This window comes from Delphinus delphis, chromosome 5 (assembly GCF_949987515.2).
Source record: "Delphinus delphis chromosome 5, mDelDel1.2, whole genome shotgun sequence".
Taxonomy (NCBI): Eukaryota; Metazoa; Chordata; class Mammalia; order Artiodactyla; family Delphinidae; genus Delphinus; species Delphinus delphis.
In genome coordinates this window covers 138,227,031-138,246,436 of record NC_082687.1, presented here as the reverse complement: position 1 = coordinate 138,246,436, position 19,406 = coordinate 138,227,031, and the positions used below count along the sequence as shown (strand labels likewise).

The window sequence follows — 19,406 nt, the reverse complement described above, 5'->3', positions numbered from 1 at the left end:
CCCAGGCGCGTCCGCAGCAGAGCCCGAGATTCCCGGGCGACGGCGGGCCCCGCAGTCACTGCCCGCCCGCGTACGGCCTTTCCTCTACGCCCGCCTAGCGAGCTGCGGTTACCGAGAAATCCGGCGACCGCCGCGCCCAGCGTGCCGTCACCCCGGAAGCGGAACCTCCTCGTGGGCGTGACCTGTGATTCGACCTCCCATTGGCTGGCGGCGCCCGTTCGTCCCGCCCCATCCACGCGCTGATTGGCCGCGCGCGCCAACCGTCGGTATTTGAATCGGCGGCGGGCAGAGGGGCTCCCGGACTCCTCGTCTCCCGCTCCCTTGGTTCCGTGCGGCGGCCGACAGGTAAGGCGGTGGTGGGGTCCGGGCTCGGGGCTCCGGTCCCGCCTCTGGCCTGGCCTCGGGTCTCTGCCTGCCGTGCTGGCGGCCACCCTGGACGTGGGCCTACGCCCCCTCCGGCTCGTCCCGCGGCTCCGCCCTGCCCGCCGTCTGGGCCCCTCCTCAGGGTCCTCTCTCAACTGCCTTCGTCCCGCCCGCCCGGGCGCAAACGGAAGCGGAGCCGATGGGCTCCCGCCCCTGCCTCTAGAGACGCCTGGTGGCTCCTATGTCGCCCTCCAGGAGGCCCCTCCGGCCCGCTGCGCCGGCCTCTCCTCTCCCTATCCCGGTGACCTCGTCCAGCCGCAAACCGCCCGTGGCTGTGACCTGCAGAGACACGTCTCCGCCTCTGAATACCCGCGGGCTTGCAGCTCTGCGCCAAAGGCAGGCCTCCTAGTTCCGGCCCCTCCTCTGGGCGCAGCCCCACCTGAGAGCCTTCACCGACTCCTGCAGCACCTGACTCCTGACGCACCTGCTTTGGAAACCTGGGCTCCACGCTCCCCGCCCCGCTGATTCCGGAGAACCCGCTCGCCCCCGGCCACCAGCCCTCCTCCCCGCCTGGCCCGGGTCCCTCTGCTCAGGAGCCCCCTCCGTGGTCCCATCATTATAGAAGCCAAAGCCCTAAAGGCTGCTGTCATTGCTCTCCCACCTTCCCCAGGCGACGGGGGTCTTCCGACTTGATGTCTCCCTTCTGTGTCCTCCAGCCATCCAGCCCCCTTCCCCGTTTTACCCCGTTGCTCAGGCCAAACCTAACAGTGACCCTTGGCTTGGGCGTATCTTGCCCGCTTCCACGCGGCAGGTGCGGGCTGCTCTCGAGCCAGGGCAGACCACTCCACCCTGGCGCGGTGCCAGAGCTCTGGCCGCCCCCTTCCCTGTGAGCCCTCCCTGTTCACACGCAGCGCCCTTCCAGGTGGCTCGTCACCCTGACCTCCCACGCTGAGCTCACCTCTTTTCAGGATACCCTTTCTCTCCCTGCCCCAGCCACCTGGTCTCTTCCAGGCACAGTCCCCAGGGCCCCCACTGCCAGCAAGGACCTGTAGTGCCCCGGGCAGGTCAATGCCCAGTGCTCTGGTGTCTCCGAAGTTGGGAACGCCACGGTGTTGACCATTATGAGGGCTTCGGAAGGAGGAATGGGATTGTTCTAGAACCTCCTGGGCCCCACTGGAGGCCCCTGGTGCAGAAGCTCCTCGACTCCCCCCAAGTGACTCTGCACCTGCTGCTTGTTCCTTCCTCTAACTCCTCCTCTGAGCCTCGGCCCTCCTGACGCCCTAGTCCAGTCCTTGTTTCCCAGCCCCGTGGGTGGACAGCAAGCTGCTGTGCCCTTCTGCTTCACTTTTTTTTTAATTCTCTTTTTTCTTCCTCCTTCTCTCTCTTTTTTTATTTTTTTGAAATAGCATTTTATTGCATTACTTTTTCATTTATTTACCTTGGCTGTGTCGGGTCTTAGCTGCAGCATGCAAACTCTTAGTTGCAGCTTGCATGCGGGCTCTAGTTCCCTGACCAGGTATCGAACCCAGGCCCCCTGCATTGGGAGCGCAGAGCCTTACCCACTGGACCACCAGGGAGGTCCCCCCTCCTGCTTTGTTGTCCACTAACTTGGCAGCTGCTCCACCTCTGACGCTGAGGCCTGTGGGGAGGCCCAGGCTTCCTCTGCCCCTTGCAGTTTTGCCACAGATCAGCTCCTATCTGTCTCCCAACTTTTACCCACAAAGTTCGAGTTATTTCGAGCTCTTGGGTCTTCCTTCTTGCCCTGTGGGCTGAAAGCCCCTCTAGCTCTTGCTCCTGGGAGGTGGCAGCTCCCCCAGAGCAGGATGGGGACTGCCTGGCAGAGGACACACTGCCTGAGGTGTGACCCACCTGTGCAGGAAGGCGGATGTCCTCCTTGCAGCACTGTGGGGTCAGCTGTCACTTTCACATATGTGCGTCCAGACAACGCGGTGTCACTGCCCTACTCCTGACACAAAACTATCTCCTTTTCAGAATGAGTCTGCACGTCTTCAGTGACGAAAATGTCACTGGTGACAAAAGTACAGAAAACTGCGACTTCCTGTTTTCACCACTGGAACTTACCGGAAGATCATCTGTTCTCCGTCTGTCACAGAAAGAAAACGTACCACCTAAGAGCACAGCCAAAGCTATGAAGGTAAGCACGTCTTGCCTCTGCGTACTATCTACCGTGCGTCACACATGAGGTCACCTGCTTTCCTGGTGACTTACTGAGCTGGCAGGGCAGGGCATGGTGCTGCCAGCGTGGTGCTTGAAGACTTGAATTATTGAACAGCTGCCCTCCTCCCTCCCCAACAGGTTACTTTTCAGACACCTCTGCGGGATCCGCAGACACACAGGATTTTAAGTCCCAGCACGGGCAGCAAGCTTGAAGCTTGCTTTGCTCTGGGCGACACCATTGGACTAGAAAACTGTCATCAAGTCTGGACCCAGAAAGAGAAGTAAGTATTGGCACTGTTTGACGTACTGCAATTTGTAATCTCTCCGATGCACTTGGCAGGAGAAGTCTGTTTCACCCGCCACATCTGGTTGGGCTCCTCCTGGTCTCCGCTCTGGGTCTGTGTAGTGTGCGGCCCAGAGCACCGCCGAAGTCGTTTGTTGTTGGAAAAGTGAATAATAAGACAGGAAGTTTAAACTTCACATTCTGCTCCTCTGTTGTGCTCTTGCCAACAAATTGGCCTTGGTTTTGTTTCTCTAACTTCATGAAATGTCCTGGCCGAATCTCCAAGGAGGGACGCTCTGTGGTTTTGCTTCTTTTTTAGCATTCCACTGGGGTCTCCTGCTTGCCGGTCCGTCTCCTGTCCTCAGCGGCAAGCCCTGGAGAAAGCTTACAGATAGCTCTTACCGCTAAAGGCAGAGGAACCCGTGTGTTGTGTAATCTGACCAGAACACGTGTGGCCTGACGAGTCAGATTTGAAACACTTGACTTTAACCAGCAGAAGCTTCTTTGCAGCCTCGCCTGGCATTAGGTGGTTGGCTTGCGTGAGGTGGTCGACAGTGTGAATGCCAAGGCTTTTCCTGCCTCCGTCTGGAGACGAGGACCCTGGCGGTGGCCCTTCGCCCCCAGATGAGGCCGAATTAACCCGGCTGGCGCCCCCAGGGACCCTCTACATCCAGAGTGGGAAGGGGCCTCACTGGCACATTTCGTTCTGACTTTTGCTGACTTAAACTGTTCAAAACTTGCTTTTTCTTTTAAATGGATTTCAGATGTGCAGAGAAAGGTATAAAAGCAAAAGGTCACTAACACACCCTTCACCTCACTCCAGTGAAATGTCCTCGTGCCGAGTATCTCCCCATGGCTGGAAGCTCCTCAAACCGGAATCTCCCCCTCTCCCCAGGTTTCCTTGCTACTTTTCAACTTCAATTTTTTAGTTTTCATTTTGAGATTCAGCTGAGTGAGATTAGAGTGGCTCAAATACTGTTCTTTTGTAACAATCCCCAGGAGGGAAGGGAAACCCAGCCGTTCAGATGCTGCCTCCTGAGCTGCTCCAGCCACAGAGCAGGGCGTGGAGGGGCCAGGAGGACCCGGGAGCTGGGCCCTGCTCCTTGTGAAGTCAGCGTCCTTGACCTGGCCTTTCTCTCTCCAGCGGGAAGCCTGACCCTGGTGTGCCCTGACTGTCCCTGGCCGCGTAGCTGGTGGTCCCCAACCAAAAGGGGAAAATAGGCCGGCATGGAGGACCTCAACCTTGGCTGTTGTCAGTCAGGTTCCTCCTCTCTCTCAGTCACCTGTGTCTCTAGGTGGCCCGCCAGCACTGAGTTGTGGGAACGTACTTGTGAAGGTTAATCTTGAGGAGAGGGTTAGCCAAATGCTCTTTTTTTTTCCTGTGTTTAGCTAATGTTTTCACGTGGACTAAAATCTAACTAAAAACCTAACTCGTTCTTTAGTGTTAACTACGTCTTTCTAAAAAGCCAACAGTTCACCAAGGAAACAGACACTAGAACGACCAATGGAATTCTCCAGAAACCAGCAGTGGCCGATGCCAACCCCGCTTCAGAGGACATGAGACCGGCCTCTGACGACAGGAATCGCAGCGGGCCCTCCTCGGCTCCCCAGGCCTGCCTGGATCCTGCAAGCTCTTCCCAGATGCCCGAAAGTGTTGAAACCCCAGAGGCATCTCCGGGACAAACGTCAGGCAGCCCTGAGCCCACCCAGGAAGAACACGTCCATCCTCATTCCTTAGAGGAAAGTGCTACCTCTACCTCCACAATTCTAGAAGACCCTCCCGGGATGGCATCCCAGGACAGAACAGAGGACCCGCTGAGAGCCACAGGAGAAAACTCGAGCGGGCTCCCTGCGCCCTCTGCCGGGGCCGCTTCAGCTCCTGGTACCCACCCCGGAGCCCGCGGAGCAGAGCCCCTCGTGGACCTGCCTAGCGAGGCCCCAGCTGGCCCCGTGGAGGCTGGAGGTGCCACGTTCCCCAGTCCTCAGAAGGAGGAGGCCGAAGGGCAAACGGCCGACTCTTTGAGGAGTGAGCCCGTAAGGCTGGAATTTGACTTTTCTGACGGCACCATCAAAGGGCCGCCCCCACTGAGGAAACGAGGGAAGACCCCGGCTCTCAGACCTCCCTCGAGGAGACCAGAGGCGAGGCAGGAAAAGGAGGAAAAGGCCCTCGTGGAGGCGGGCGAGGGTCCCGATCCCCCTCCCCGCGGGTCCAACAGCCTGGACCAGGACAAGCTGGACGACCCAGACTGTAACCCCACCGGAGGTGACGGAGAGGCCCAGCCCCCAGAGCACCCCAAGAGCGGGCCGGCCACAGAGGCCTCGTCTCCAAGCCGGTGAGCACGGGGTGGCAGTGGTGGGCACGAGACCAGAGATGCCACCTGCAGCCCTGAGCAGGGGCCCCAGGGCAGCTGCCACAGCTCTTGAGGAATAGCGGGGAGGGGGTGCCCACGCTGTCTGAGATGCGTTCCCTGTGATGCATCCGGAAGGTCTAGCAAGATACCTAGCCGAGAGCCCCAGGATTCCCGCAGCGCAGCTCGGGGGGGCCGTCTCCCGGCGTGAGCCCTGCCTCAGGCCTGTCCCCGCTCCCCGGGGACGCCGCTCAGTGGCCGAGGTGCGCCCAGCCGTCCAGCACCGGCTGCTGTTGCAGTTTCCTGGTAAAAAGGATAAGCGGATCCCTGTGGTTTGCTTTTTGTTGAGTTGAGATGACCTCAGAGTGCCTTGTCTGCTTCTGGGGAGCGATGCTCTTGCAGGTGAGGTCGGGGGATGGCTTTGCGTGGCCACCTGGCTGGGCCTCAAGCCTGGCTCCTGGGCGGGGGGGTGCTGGTGGCAGCTCGGTGCAGGACGGGGGGAGGTGTGGGGCGCGGGCCCTGCTGACCCCGTCTCTTCAGGCAGGTGCTCTTGGCCTCGGCGGATGACACACCGGCGTTGCAGACCTCGGCAGGGACCGCAGAACCGGCGGGCGAGGTACGGGTGTGGGCGGGCGTCCTCATGCTGTTGCCACGTCTGCGGGTCGTCACAGGGCAGAGGCAGGCCGGTGGTGCCCGGGGCTGTGGGGTGGGACACGCTGCTTCCCCTGCTCCCCCCACGCCCACTCATCTTGATGAGCCCCTGCGGTGACCCCAACCTCCCTTCCAGGAGGGGACCACAGACGCTTCGGGGGCATCGGCTCCAACCAGCAGCCCGGGCAGCGAGCCACCAACCGTGCCCACTGACCCCACACCCGCAACCCCCCGGGGGCCGGAGCCCGGCCTGGACCTGAGTGGGGAGCACTTCTGGGACCCTGCCGAGGGTACGTCATTCACCCGTCCTCGAGGCCGGGGTGCTAGAACCGTGTTCCATGGTGCCCGCAGGCGGTCATCGTGCGGGCAGCCCCGTCCCCTGACTTGAGTGATTCACGTGGAAACTTCTGGTTTATCAACTATGGGCATTTTCAGGAGAACAGGACTAAGATCTGTGATATTAAAAATATATATATTTTAGGCCAACTTAGAAGAACAGGCAGCAGGCCTGACTGACCCAGGCGGTACAGACACAGACACAGGAGGCAGCGGGAACTCGCTGAATCGAAGTGCTGTTTAAGACGAGACCCCGTAGAGATAAAAGGAGAAGCCCTGCCCATCCACGCACCCTGGATGAGGGGGTGGAAGAGTCGCGGGTCTGAGCTGCCTTCAGTGAGGACTTCCAACTGAGGTGCTTTACAGGACAGGAGGCAGCACGCCAGGATCTCTCAGTTTTGGTTACTTAAAACCCCCAGGCCTAGAGAAGGCAGGAGACGAGTGTAGGGTTTCTGTGTGGCAGGGCCATTGTGGGGTCCTCCCTGTGCGGGCGGGACCAGGAACCGTGGATCAGCTCCACTGGGGCAGCCTGCTCCCCGGCCAGGGACCCTAGACACGTGACTCGGGGTTTGTGTCCTGTGATGTTTCCAAGTCCCTCGTGTCACATTGTGTGAGGACTTCCTTTTATGGCTGAGTAATATCCCCTGTGTGGATAGACCGCATCTTGTTTCTTCCTTTACCAGTTGATTTCCACTCTTTGGCTCGTATGAACGAGGCTGCTGGGAACACTCACGTACACGTTTTGTGTGAGCGTACGTTTCCCATCTCTTTGGGGCAGACGTACCCTGAAGGGGACGTGGTAACACTGTGTAACTGTTTGTTCCCCGCGGGGTCCGCACCCTCTACTCTGCCCCCACATGGTTTGACGGTCCGGGTCTGCACCCCACTGTCCCGGTGGGTGTGCAGTGCAGTGTCGGCGTTTCCCTGCTGACTGACGTTGACCTTTCGTGTCTCCTCTGGAGGAGCATCTGCTCGGATCCTTTGCCTGTTTCTTAATTGAGTTGTTTTTTTCTATTGAGTTGTAAAGATTTCCTGTATAATCTAGGTAAGAATTCTTCTTGGGTACATGACTCACAAAAGTTCTCTCTCTCTTTCTTCGTTTGGCTCATCGGGTCTTAGTTGCGGCACTCGGGATCTTCATGAGGGCACCCGGGCTCTGTAGCTGTGGCGCGCGGGCTTAGTTGCTCCGCGGCATGTGGGATCCTAGTTCCCCAACCAGGGATCAAACCCACGTCCCCTGCAGGCAGATTCTTAACCACTGGACCACCAGGGAGGTCCCTCTCTCCACTTTCTCGATGGTGTCCTTGGAAGCACAAACGTTCACTTTGCAGCCCAGGCTGTTCTGCTGCTGCTTGTGCTTTTGGGGTCAATTCTAAAACATCATTGCCAAATCCAGTGTCGTGGAGATTTGCCCTCATGTTTCCTTCCAAGAATTTTATGGTTTTAGCTCATATATTTAGGTCTTTGATCCATTTTGAGTTAATTTTTGTCTGTGGTGTGAGTGACCCTTAGGTTTTTAAGCGAAGGTCATATTATCAGAAATTAAAGGACTCTTTCAGCGTGGTTTTACACAGTGGTTCTCAACCGGGGCGATTTGGACCCCAGGGGACGCTTCTGGTTGTCACGCCCCCAGGAGTGCTGTCAGCACCCTGCGGGACACGGCACGGCCCCATGGAGCCATACAGCCCCAAGCGTCCTGAGCCTGCGGACAGCAGCCCCGCTCTGTAGCAAAGGGCCATTGGTCAGGGTGGGCGGGGAGGGTGCCGCTCCGAGCGCACAGCCGAGTGCTGGCGGTGGGATGCGGCTGGCAGCTGGCGCCTCCCTTTCAGTTCTAGGCACGGGGGCCGAGGTGGATTACCTGGAGCAGTTCGGGGCGTCCTCGGTAAGTTCCCGGCGCCTTCGCGGCGGCCTTTCCTCAAGTGCCAGTCTCAAAAGGGGCTCTTTCTAGAACAGCCCCGGGCCGCGATTCCTCAACCGCGAGCGGTGTCCACGTCTGACCGGACGTGGCGGGCGGCCCGGCTGCTTCCGCCGCTCTGCCCCGCAGGCCACTCGGGTCAGGGCGGCTCCCGGGCGCGACGTGGGGCGGGGCGTGGAGGCTGTCGTGTCGGGGGCCCCGGTGACCCTGCTTCCTTCCCTGCAGTTTAAGGAGTCGGCCCTGAGGAAGCAGTCCTTGTACCTTAAGTTTGACCCACTGCTGCAGGACAGCCCCCGGGGGCCGGCGCCTGTGGCCCCGGAGCCCAGCAGGTGCGCTGGGGCGGGCGGGAATCCGATCCACGCAGGCCGTGTGACGATGGGAGTGCCCTGCCGCAGGGAGGGGGGCAGAGACAGTGGCCGGGCCCCAGCTGCCCTGGCCGAGCTCGTAAACAAGTTTGTAAGCGGGTCTGTGCTCTTCTGTGCCCGTGCAGCCCCTCTGACAGCAGAGGTGGGCAGCCTGATAGGCCACATGGCCCACGTGTCCCGAATATTGACCCCGTGGCCCTGGGGGAGAGTCTGGGCCGACCCCTACGCACGCAGACAGCATGCGTGTTCTCTTCTGGTCTCAGTGCACGAGGCACAGACGCGCATTCCTCGGGAAGCCCCCCGGAGGCGCAGCTGCTGGACCTGGACTTTGCAGGAGCCCCAGACGTTCCCGTAAGTGGTTCGTCCCCTCTGTGGTGTAAAGAAACACTTGTTCTAATGGCCCGACTTTCATGTGCTGTGGATCTGAAGGCTTAAGGGGTCTGTTGGGCTGAGGGGGGCTGCACTGTGCCATCTGGGGAGCCGACGGGGCAGAGAGGAGTGCCAGGGGAGCTTGCGGCCCAGCTGGTCTCTGTCGCCTGCAGACGCTCGGCCCAGCTCCTTGTGACCTCGGACCCAGGGCTCCGCTGCTGCCCGTGGGGCCCATTGTGGACGTGCTGCAGTACAGCCAGAAGGACCTGGACACTGCGGTGAGGGCAAGGGGGGGTGAGGGGAGGTGCCCAGCGAGCGGCCCCCACCTGCTGGCTGCAGCCCTGGGCGTGGCCCCTGCAGGCTGCTCTGAAGAGCCTTGGGGAGCGGGGTGGCCGCTCTGCGCGCTGGCCTTTTGCTCACACCGTGCAGGCAGGGTCGCAGGCGGCCACTCACCGACCCCCGAGCCAGGCGCCCAGGCAGCCGAGTGTCCTGCGTTTCCACCCAGTGTCTCTTGCAGAACCTGTTGGCAAGCGAGGGTCTGGGTGTCTGCTCTGAGCTGCCCAGGGGGTAGCGGCCCCCAAGTCCCCTTGCTGCCTTGGTGATGCCCTGGGTGGCGTCCGCTGGTCCCCTCTCAGGGAGGCCTGTGCGCCGGGCCACGCTGGGCCCAGGAGCTCCTGGCCCCTGCCGGCCGTCTTCGGGTGGTGTCCTCTCTGCCGCGGGGCTCTCCCCCCGCACGCTGCTCTACCGCCCCGCCTGTGTCGGGAGGTGTCCCACCCGTGCACCCACCGCACGCTGACCCCCCAGCGCTGCGATGTATGCTGAGTGGGGCGGGAGACCCCAGCACGGGAGGACACTGGCGCCAACTCAGGTGTGTGGTCTGCACAGGTTGGGGCGACACAGAAGGAGAACGAGGCGCTTAGGGTCAGGTGCACGGCGCTGCAGGAAAAGATCCTGGAGATGGGGTGAGTCTGCGTGCTGGCTGCCCAGGACCCCACGACGCACTCTCGGGGCTCATGGCATCTGCTCTCCTCCACAGGAAAATCATGGACGCGTTTGAGGGGACCGTGTACCAGGCGATGGGTGAGTCCCTGGGCTGGGGCAGCTGGCAGTCAGGGAGGCCGGGGGGTGCTGGGCCCCAGGTGCTTATCAGCCCTCAGGTTGGCCGGGCCCCAAGTTGGCATCCGGGGCTGTGGCGGCAAACAGATTGGGTCCCTCCAGTGGGCGCTGCACCCGCGGTCTGACCCCTGCCCCGGGGGCCGTGCGTCCAGCTGCAGTCTCCGTGGGTGCTGGGCACCGGGTGTGTCCGGGCTGGGGCTGGAGGCCCTGAGTGTGGGGTAGGTGTGGCCTGGGCTCTTCAGTCAGGCCCTGGGTTCGTTGTCCGCTCCCTCGGCTTCCGGGTGGAGCTGGTGTTGAGGAAACAGCTGTTTTCGGGGCACTTGGGGCCCCCAGGTCCTGCCCTGGAAGGTCCCGAGAGCGGGGCTGGTCAGCGCCCCAGGGGGCCCTCCTAGCGCTGGCCGTCTGTGGCGCCACCTGCTGGCCGCCCGCTGATCCCAGGTGCTGGCCTTCCTTTAAGAGGAGGCTCAGAAGCAGAAGGAACTTGCCAAAGCCGAGATCCAGAAGGTTCTGAGGGACAGAGACCAGCTGACTGCAGACCTGCACTCCACGGAGAAGTCGTTCTCCGACCTCTTCAAGCGGTTTGAGAAACAGAAGGAAGTGATCGAAGGCTACCGCACGGTGGGTGCCCGGCCGGCAAGAGGCCCCGGGGACGGCGGGGTCGGCATTGTTGCCAGTGGGGCAGCGTGACAAGCAGGGACGGGGAGAGGCTGGGGGCCTTGCAGGAAGAGGGGGTGAGCTGAGCCTTGGTGTTGAGTCTGGGAAGAAAGGAGAGGCCCCCCCGGGGGTGTGGGCCCCAGGCTCCAGCCCTCCTCCTACCTGCACTCTCAGCTCTCGGCTTTGTCGCCTACTGCCGGACATGCGTGCCCACGAGGCTGTCCCTGTGTGGCCTGCACAGAGACTGCTGTGTCCAGATGTTCCCTGCCGCTGCTGTCTCCCTCCTGGGGCAGCAGGAGACCCGGCCCCCAAAGCACAGGGCTGGGGGGCAGGAGGGCAGGGGCTGTTCCGTGGACCTGGGGCCCGGCCTGCTTTCCCCCGAGGTGCCTGGACATAGGGCTCTTGTGTGCCGGGCAGGGTCCCCTCGGGGGCGGGGGGGTCAGGCCCCGCATCCGGAGGCCTCCTGAGCCGCGGGATGAGAGGAGGCCTGGGGCTGTGTGAGTGCTGGCGTCTCTGGAAGGAAACGGGAAGAGCTCTTCCCCTGTAGCCTGGCCCACTGCTGCTCCACGAATGACCCAGAGAGCCTGGGCCCTGAGCTCAGGGCTCAGTGTCTGCTCTTCCTTCCAGAATGAAGAGTCGCTCAAGAAGTGTGTTGAGGATTACATAGGCAGGATCGAGAAGGAGGGCCAGAGGTACCAGGCGCTGAAGGCCCACGCGGAGGAGAAGCTCCAGCTGTGAGTGTCAGGCGGGAGGGTGCAGGAGGCTCCCTCGGGAGGGGTCTGGTCCCCCGTGGGCTCAGCCCAGCCCCTCTGCTGCTCCAGGGCGAACGAGGAGATCACCCAGGTCCGGAGCAAGGCCCAAGCGGAGGCCCTGGCGCTGCAGGCAGTCCTGAGGAAGGAGCAGATGCGCGTCCACTCGCTGGAGAAGGTCGTTGAGCAGAAGGTGGGCACAGGGGACCCACGGGTCCAGGCGGAGTGGGGGAAGAGCAGCCCTCCTGCTTCTAGAAGCTCTGGGCCTGCTCCCAGCTCCGAGCGCTGGGAGAGATCTAGGGATTTGATTCTCCTCCTTCAGACTAAAGAAAACGATGAACTGACCAGAATCTGTGACGACCTCATTTCCAAGATGGAGAGAATCTGATGTGGCAGCCCCGACCTGTGCCGTCCCCCGGTCTGTCTGTGTGTCTGTCTGTGTGTCTGCCTGTCTGGGTTTTTCTTCTCTGTTAACCTCAACTCGTTTTTAAACTAGGTTGCTTTAGGAAGAATAAATAAAGTTTCCCTTAAGTCTAAGCAATAGAGCTCTCCTGGTCTTCGTTAAAGGGACAGTTTCTGGCTGAACCGACCACAGCTGCTGTCCCCTCTGTGCCTTTGGCCCTTCCCTGCCCCGCACCTTACAGCTGCCCGAGGGGTAGGTGGGTGGCTGGGCGGGCGGGCAGCCCCTCCCGGGGGTCAGCCGAGTGGGCTCCGGCCCCACCCCATCTGCCCGGTCGGCTCTGTGGTCAGGGGTGGGGGCTGTGTCTCTGCCTCGGCCACAGATCAGAGTCCAGACAGACTCAAGTCTTCGAGGAAGAAAGCCAAGCAAGGCAGCCGCGCGGCAGTTGGCTCTGTGTCACCTGGCGAGGCCGCAGCCCCTGGTAGTCGAACACTCACCGAGATGTTGCAGGGTGTTTGTAGCCATGCCAGGTTCACGCCCGCCGTGGTAGCACTGACCTGTCCTCGGCGGTGTGGAGGCCTCCTCCAGCCCACAAGGGAGGAGGGGTCCGTCTCGGGACCAGCCTGCCCCCCAGTAGGACCCCACAGTCTCCTGAGACAGACCCGAGAAGACGGAGGGGGTGAAATGTTCGAGGGCAGATGGGTCTCCTCTGGCTGTCTCTCTGGAGAACCCTCCATGGGCAGACATTCGAAGCTCCTAACAGAAGCTCTGCCTCCAAAGGCTCAGAGGTAAGAACGTCTCAAAGTGGGGGGTCTGAGTGTGCACCCCCAGCCCCAGTGGGCCGCGTCTCAGCCCCTCAGGGCCTGCTCCAGAGGAGGGGCCCGCAGTACATGCTCACTGGACCCTTGGACACTGGCTGCAGCACTGTCCTTATCATGGTCCCGTGCTCACTGAGGGCAGGGGGAACGCTTGGAGGGTGGAGGTGAGGCCCTGGCACGGGTGCAGTGGGGGCCAGACAGCCCCCGGGAGACCCTCTGAACTGGGCAGGTCCCAGCCTGCAGGACATCAGGGGACCCGGGACACTGGCGGGCAGAGAGCTGGCCAGACTGGTCTCTGAAACTCTGAGCCCTGGAGCCATTTCTCAGTCTGCATGTCCACCCTATTCCTGGGGGCTGCTGGACAGGCAGAGGACACCAGTCCCGAGGGGAACCTCCGACACAAGGGCGCTTTCCCCTCAGGGAGCCCCCACACCAACCACTGCCTCCACCCCAGCCCCATACCAGAGGCCCGCCCCCTCATCCACCCCACCCCCCGCATCTGCCCCCCCCAGCATCCCGGCTCCCGCATCCGGGCCCCCCCGCATACCGACCCCGCATCCCAGCATCCGGGCCCCCGCATCCGCCCCCCCTCGCATCGGCCCCCCGCGTCGGCCCCCCAGCATCCCGCCCCCAGCATCCCAGCGCCAGTGAGGGACGGACCCGCGGTGGGCTGCAGTGACATGCTGGCCACCACCAGGGGTCGCTGCCGGCCATGGGCTGCAGCACGGGGACAGGAACCTGAGGACAGTCCCACTGAGGAGCGCCCCCTCCGTGGGCCCCTGGGGCACACAGCGCATTTGTCCTCAGCACGTCAGAGTGACAAAAGGCCAGGCAGGAGCCCAGGCTCCAGGCCCCCCACGGCCCCCTGTGCTCCAGCCCCACCATCTCCCCTGTCCCTGTGGCACCTCCTGTCCGGCCTTCTGGGACCCCTCTGGGTCCCCCAACTGCCCCCATTCTCAGTACAACTGCCAGAGGGTCATTTTCTAACCAGAGTCCCACGCGGTCCTCGTGTGGCTCCCGGCGTCAGGGCCAAGCCCCTGGGTGGGCCAGCAGGACCTTGCCGCAGGGCCTCTGCATAAACCTCTGCGTAAACACCTCTCTGCGTAAAAGCCACTACTTGGAGCATCCTTGACACGCCCGACCCAGCCAGGCGTGGCTGGGGCACTGGCTCCGGGGGCCCCCCACCAGCCCCCCCCAGGCCAGCGCCAGGACTGGGCCCTCCGGAAAGGAGGCTGGAGGCCCTCGAGGCCTAAGCATACGTGCTCTTCTTACGTAGCGGCCTCCTCTCAGCCTCCTGCAGGCAGGCCCGCTGCCCGTGATGACCGGCCTCTCTGCTCAGGGGTCTCTGATTCCTCACCACGCTGGGCCCCCTCCCCAGAGTGACTCAGGCTCCTGCTCTCCGTGTGCTGCCCCCACACCCTGGAGCCCCTTCCCCACTCCCACCCCATGCCACGCCTCTCTGCATAGGAGCCTCCATTTCACCCCCTGCCTCAGCACAGGGGCCCCCATCCTGCTCCCGGATAGGCACCCCCATCTCACTTCCACCCCAGAAAGAAGTGGGACACACTCCCACCCGGGGGGAGTTGAGAAGCTGAGAAGCTACCAAAGCCTGCGGAGGACGTTTCACAGATAAAGACACTGAGCTCACAGGGACCAGTGGCCAGCAGCGGGATGCGGGTGTGGGCAGCCCCTCTTCTGCCTGGGAGGAGCCACAGGGGCCTGGGTGGGCAAGGGGCAGGACGGGGCCTGCAGCTCCCGGGCCCACCCGCCACCCCGCTGCAGCTCCCCGGCGTCCTTACGTCCCTCAGGTTTGCCTGGCCGAGAGGGCATGGTGGCCACACGGCTGCAGGGACGCACTGCTGTTTGGGGGGTCAGGGCTGCTCTGACAGGGCCTGGAGGGGCAATCTCCGCACCCAGCTCAGCCTGCCTGGCCTCTCTGGCCACTCCAAGGGCCGCCCAGGGCCCCGTCCCCAGCTGGGGCCTCTGAGCCAGGCCAGGCATCTGCCCAGAGAAGGCCACAAGGGGCGGCTGGCCACGCTGAGGACACGGGCCGCCGGGCAGCGTCCTGGGCCAGGAGCCTCGTCCTGGACAAAGGGGCCTTGTGTGGCTGAATGGGTGTTTATCCTGGAGGCCGAGTCAGCTTAGGGCTGCGAGGCCGGGTGGGGGCCCTGGCACTGGGCTCCCGAGGGTAAACATGACCCGAGTCGGGCACGCAGCCGCGGCCTGGGCTTCCGCACCCCTGCGCCCCTGCACATCGTCGCTGCGGGCCAAGGGGCCTCCTGCCAGGGCGGGGACGGCGGAAACGGAGCTGTCCTGGGGCCGCGGCCCAGGCCTCCTTGCTGAGCGGGAGGGAAGAATTATCAGACACAGGGTCAGCGAGCCCCTCCCCGCGGTGTGGTGGGGACCTGGAACCCCACTGTTAAGGAACAGATGTTTGTGTCCCCCCAAAATTCACGTGTGGAGGCCCTAACCCCAAGGCGATGGAATCAGGAGGTGGGGGAAGATTAGGGCTGGTCCCCGTGACGGGGCCAGTGTCCTTACGTGAAGAGGAAGAGACCAGACCTCTCCGCCCTCACTGTGAGGGCACAGCGAGAAGGCGGCCGTCTGCAGGCCAGGAAGCAGGGCCTCGCCCTGAAGCAAACCGGCTGCCACCCTGATCTTGAACCTCCAGCCTCCAGGACTATGAGGAAATAAACGCCTGCTGTTTCAGGCCCCCAGCGTGTGGTATTTTGTTGTGGCGGCACAGCAGACTAAGACCCCCGCCACCACTGGGGCCGCCTAGCCCGAGGCCCCCCACTGCCCGCCTGTCCTCACCGCGAGCTGGCGCCCCACCTCATGAAGAAGCCCAGGTCTGCGGGGCACCACCGCCCACCCCTACCCCCGAGAGGGTCACCTGGGGCCACCCTGGTTGGTCTCGGTCCTTTCAGTGGGCTTCGCCTGGGCCCTCTGTGGCCAGGGGCTGCCAGCCACGTGGCTGAGTCCCCGGGGGGGATGGGAGCGCAGGGGACTGGCCAGAGCAGACGGACCACCGGGCTGCCCCCCGAGCCCCACCCTCCGTGCCCCCGCCTGCCGGTCCCCCGGACTCTCTCCAGCCACAGCCTCCCCCAAAGTCAGGTGACGCTTCCACTCAGTGACCCCCAGCCAGGGCTGAACCCCAAACTCCCCTCGGCCCTTCCTAGTCCTAGCAAATAGGGCTGCGGCACGGCCAGGCAAGGGTGCAGAAGGTCTTTCTCAGGCCAGCCACCCCGCCCTCTGGGAAGGACCCACGGGTGGCATCTGCGCCCGTGTGTGCCCTTGTGACCCGGGCATGCAAACCCGGAGCCCCGCCCACTGGCCCCTTGGGCCGCCCTGGGTGTGCCGGGCTCATCCTACGGGAGGTCCCAGCGGGGATGGCCCAGCAGAGCCGGGGCCGCCCGGGAGGCAGAGAATGCTGGGGAGCAGCCGGGCCGCAGGGGCTGCACGAGGTCAGGGCAGGGGCACCCTGACCCGGCTGAGGCTCTCCGGGGCTGTGCTGGGCCGTGTCCGCGAGGTGGATGGCACACCTGCGGGGCTGGGCGTGTGGGGACAGGTATTCACTTCCCAGCCCTGGCTCCCGGCCCCAGATCCCAGGCCCCCTGTGCTCCCCTGGCCCGGCTCTCCTGACCCCCAGGTTCCACGACGCCCCCAAGCCCCGACCCAGGCTGTCGTGGCCGCCTGGGAGCCGTTGAGCGCAGGCGGCCTGCAGGGGGCGCTGTGGGGCCGGCCTGAGACTCCAGACTAGCATTGACCACGTCGTCAGCTCCGTCCAGCCTGCCCTCCTGAGCCCGGGTCTCCCGGACCCTCACCGTGGGGAGTCGAGGGGCCGCCTCCTTATTGCCCTGCCCAGCTTTGGGGGGTGCCTGTCCTCCCCTCCCCCCCCTCCTCTGTCCTTCAGACCCGTGTGCCTGGCCCAGTACCCAAGTTTGTGGAGGGCAGGCCCAGCCACTACAGAGGGGCCAGCGGGCAGGGCCCCGGCCCAGGGCAGGTGGGGGGCTGGCCACCCCAGGCAGCATCACCGCTGGGGGTCTGGGCAAGCCCGGGTGGGGCTGTGAAAACGTCTACGGCAGGCCCTGCCCCTGCTGCCTCCTCCCCAGCCCAGTCCCTGTCCGGTGGTTTTCTGGGCTACGCCACGGTGGGGTGGATGCCGCACCCACCATCCAGGCACACGGAGTGCCAGACTCGGGGCCCTCACTTGCCTAACAGACTCCACGGAGAAACTGCCCCACCCCAGACCTGGCGGTGGGCACCAGCTACACAGCACTCGGGTGTTCGTAGAGAGGACGGGCGGCTGGACGGGCACCCAGAGCCTCCCTCAGCTTCCCCGGCTCCAGGGCTCCTGCCCGCAGCGGACGGGATGACGTGACGTGTGCCTGAGGAGTGGAGGGGTGAAGGGGCGAATGAATGAGCAAGCCAGGCTGTGCCTGGTGTGGTGGCAGCCAGGTCCCCACAGGTGCTGTCCTCTGAGCGCCCCGTCGTGCTGGAGGACTGTCCCTCCCCTGTCCCCCTTTCGTGCCCTGGCTCCCCTCTGTCCACCCCTGGTGTCCACTCCTGAGTGGGGGTTAGGGGCGCTGACCAGGCCCACCTGGCTCAGGGTGGAGATGGGGGCCGGGGGACTGTGTGGAGGGGCACCGTCAGGTATTCTGACAGGGGCGCGAGCATGAGACCCAGAGCCCGGGCTGGACCTGGCAGGAAGCGCCCCTGTGTGGGGCAGGGGGCTGCCTTGGGTGTCTGCGGGTGGGCGGCTGGACAGCACCTGGCCTGCTCTCTGCCCCCCACACACCCTGCCCTCCGTCTGGACCGGGCCTGCCTGAGGGCACGTTCCGGCAGGAGCCACTGCGTGGGCAGAGTCCAGGGAGGGGTCTGAGGCAGGGAGGGTGAGGGTCCTGCAGAGCGCCGGGGTCACAGGGAGCCCGAGGCGTCCCACAAGAGGGCGCCCTCTCCTGGAGTGCCGGGCCTGGCGGGGTGAAGGCCAGCGAGGACAGTGCCCCTGGCTGGGCTGCAGTGTCTTGGCCTCCCGGCTGTGATACAGCAGCAAAGGGGCCCCGGGGCTCCCACCAGGGCGCCTCGTGACCTGCCCAGAGCGAGGCCGAGGCCGTGCCCGCCCCCTCCCAGGGCCCAGGGGGAGAGGTGGGGCAGGGGCCGTCAGCTCCGGGTAGACCCCCATCCAGACCCCTACCAGCCACCAAGCCCGTCGTCGCCAACAGTCCGTGAGGGGTGGGACCCTGAGACCCCAAGGCTGCTTCCCACTTTTGGCCACTCGTTCCTTTATTCACATGACAAACATGTGCTGAGCACCTTCTCTGTTCCAAGCACTCTTCCAGGCCCTGGGGGTCAGCGGGGGACAGACTGGTCCAGTCCCTGTCCTGGTGGAGCCGACCTTCTGGCTGGGCCGGGGTGGGGGGAGCAGAGTGAAGGAATAGACAAGCAGGTAGGGAATGTGTCAGGGGAGGGGGTGACGGTGCCACGGCGGGGGGACAGAGTAGGGGGAAGGGGAGTAGCTGCATCATGGCGGCAGGGGGTTCCAGGCACCCCTGCAGCCAGTGAGGTCCAGCCGCTTCTTCACAGCGGCCCCCGCCCCGTCCCTGCACACCTCTGTCAGGCTTCCCGGCCTGGGGTGCTTGCTCTCCACGCAGGCCAGCGGGCAGAGGGTCACTGGTGTGTCCAAGGCCAGAGCAGCAGGCAGCACAGGAGAGGGGCCAGGGTGGGCTTACCTCCACCCGGGGCAGGGCGGCTGGCCAGGCTCAACCACAGGGCGCAGGCCACCCCCACCCCAGCTGGCCCAGCAGCTCCTGTGCCCTGGAGAGCGGTTGGACTGGCACGGCACTGCCCCTCACCCTCTCCACGCTGCACGGAGGTCACGGGCCAACGACCTGCAGGCTCCTTGGGCCTGGAAGGCGGCCTCACACTAGGGTCCAGCCCACCCACTGCAGCCACCGACGACCCCGCAGCACAAAGGCCCGGGAGGCGGGCTTAGGGGTTCCCTTCACTTCCCATGAGCAGAAGGCAAGGAGTGCGAAGGCTCCCTCCAGGGCGGCAGGCTCGGCGTCCAGGCCCGGCCACCCCGCGCTGCCCAAGAGGCCCAGGCCGGCCACTCAGCCCTTCTCCCGGTGGGCGCCCCGCTGTGGGCCGGCCCAGTGTCCGGGGGCTTCCCCGAGGGGTGGGCGTGCCAGGCAGGGACCTGTCTCCTAAAGGCGGTATCTGAAGCCCCGCCTGCCCACCGCCAAGAGGGTGGCCGTGTCCCCTGGGGAGGCCGCGCCCAGCCCGAGAGCCGCCGGGCCAGGCGGGTGCGGCCAGGTGTGCGCCCGCCCCGACGTGCCCACCGCACCAGGTGCTGGCTCGCCCGCCGGGAGAGTGATCTCATCGCCCCCACAGGGGACGAGACTTGCCCGAGGTCGCGTGGCCATGTCCCCACCCTGCCTCATCACCCGCCTTCCTCCACTTCCTGAGGGGTCCCGAGCCCACGCGTCCCCACGCGGGGGCAGTGACAACCCAAGCAGGGCCCTGACCAAGGAGCCGAGGGCGGTGGGGCGGCTGGCGGGCACGGTGGGCGGGGGCACAGGCTCCGTGGCACCCGAGGACGCAGCGCCCCGCGGTGCCGGGGGCAGAGGCCTCGGGGGGCTGCCTTGCCTGGTCTGGACCCCGGAGGGGAGGCCACCCGAGCGCTGGGCGGAGGGAGGGCCAGGAGGGCAGGCCTTATGGTTGCCGTTGCCCTGCGTCCTGCCGAGCAGGAAGCGCCAGGGGCTCTCCCCGCGGGCTGCCGGCCAGGCCTCCTCGGCGCTTCTGGGAACCCCCTCTCCACAGGCTAGGAAAGCAGGAATGCGCCCTCGCCCTGAGCCCAGGCTT

At 64.3% G+C, this 19,406-nt stretch overlaps 1 protein-coding gene across 1 annotated transcript; it reads left to right on the top strand.

Moving 5' to 3' along the window:
• The first annotated feature begins 282 nt into the window (after positions 1-282).
• On the top strand, positions 283-11,862 carry TACC3 (transforming acidic coiled-coil containing protein 3). Its single transcript, XM_060013098.1, has 16 exons — positions 283-345; positions 2,356-2,518; positions 2,680-2,822; positions 4,291-5,157; positions 5,713-5,788; positions 5,960-6,113; positions 7,989-8,041; positions 8,300-8,403; positions 8,703-8,790; positions 8,982-9,086; positions 9,694-9,770; positions 9,845-9,888; positions 10,382-10,542; positions 11,206-11,312; positions 11,400-11,520; positions 11,650-11,862. The coding sequence occupies exons 2-16, from the start codon at positions 2,357-2,359 to the stop codon at positions 11,713-11,715; spliced, it is 2,328 nt and encodes a 775-aa protein (XP_059869081.1). The 5' UTR covers positions 283-345; position 2,356; the 3' UTR covers positions 11,716-11,862.
• The last annotated feature ends 7,544 nt before the right edge of the window (positions 11,863-19,406 follow it).

Excerpts from the sequence above, each read along its gene's own strand:
- TACC3 (XM_060013098.1), top strand. The coding sequence starts at position 2,357 with ATGAGTCTGCACGTCTTCAGTGACGAAAATGTCACTGGTGACAAAAGT. Across the intron at positions 6,114-7,988 it reads CTTCTGGGACCCTGCCGAGG|TTCTAGGCACGGGGGCCGAG; the intron begins GTACGTCATTCA and ends CCTCCCTTTCAG. Across the intron at positions 9,889-10,381 it reads GACCGTGTACCAGGCGATGG|AGGAGGCTCAGAAGCAGAAG; the intron begins GTGAGTCCCTGG and ends CCTTCCTTTAAG.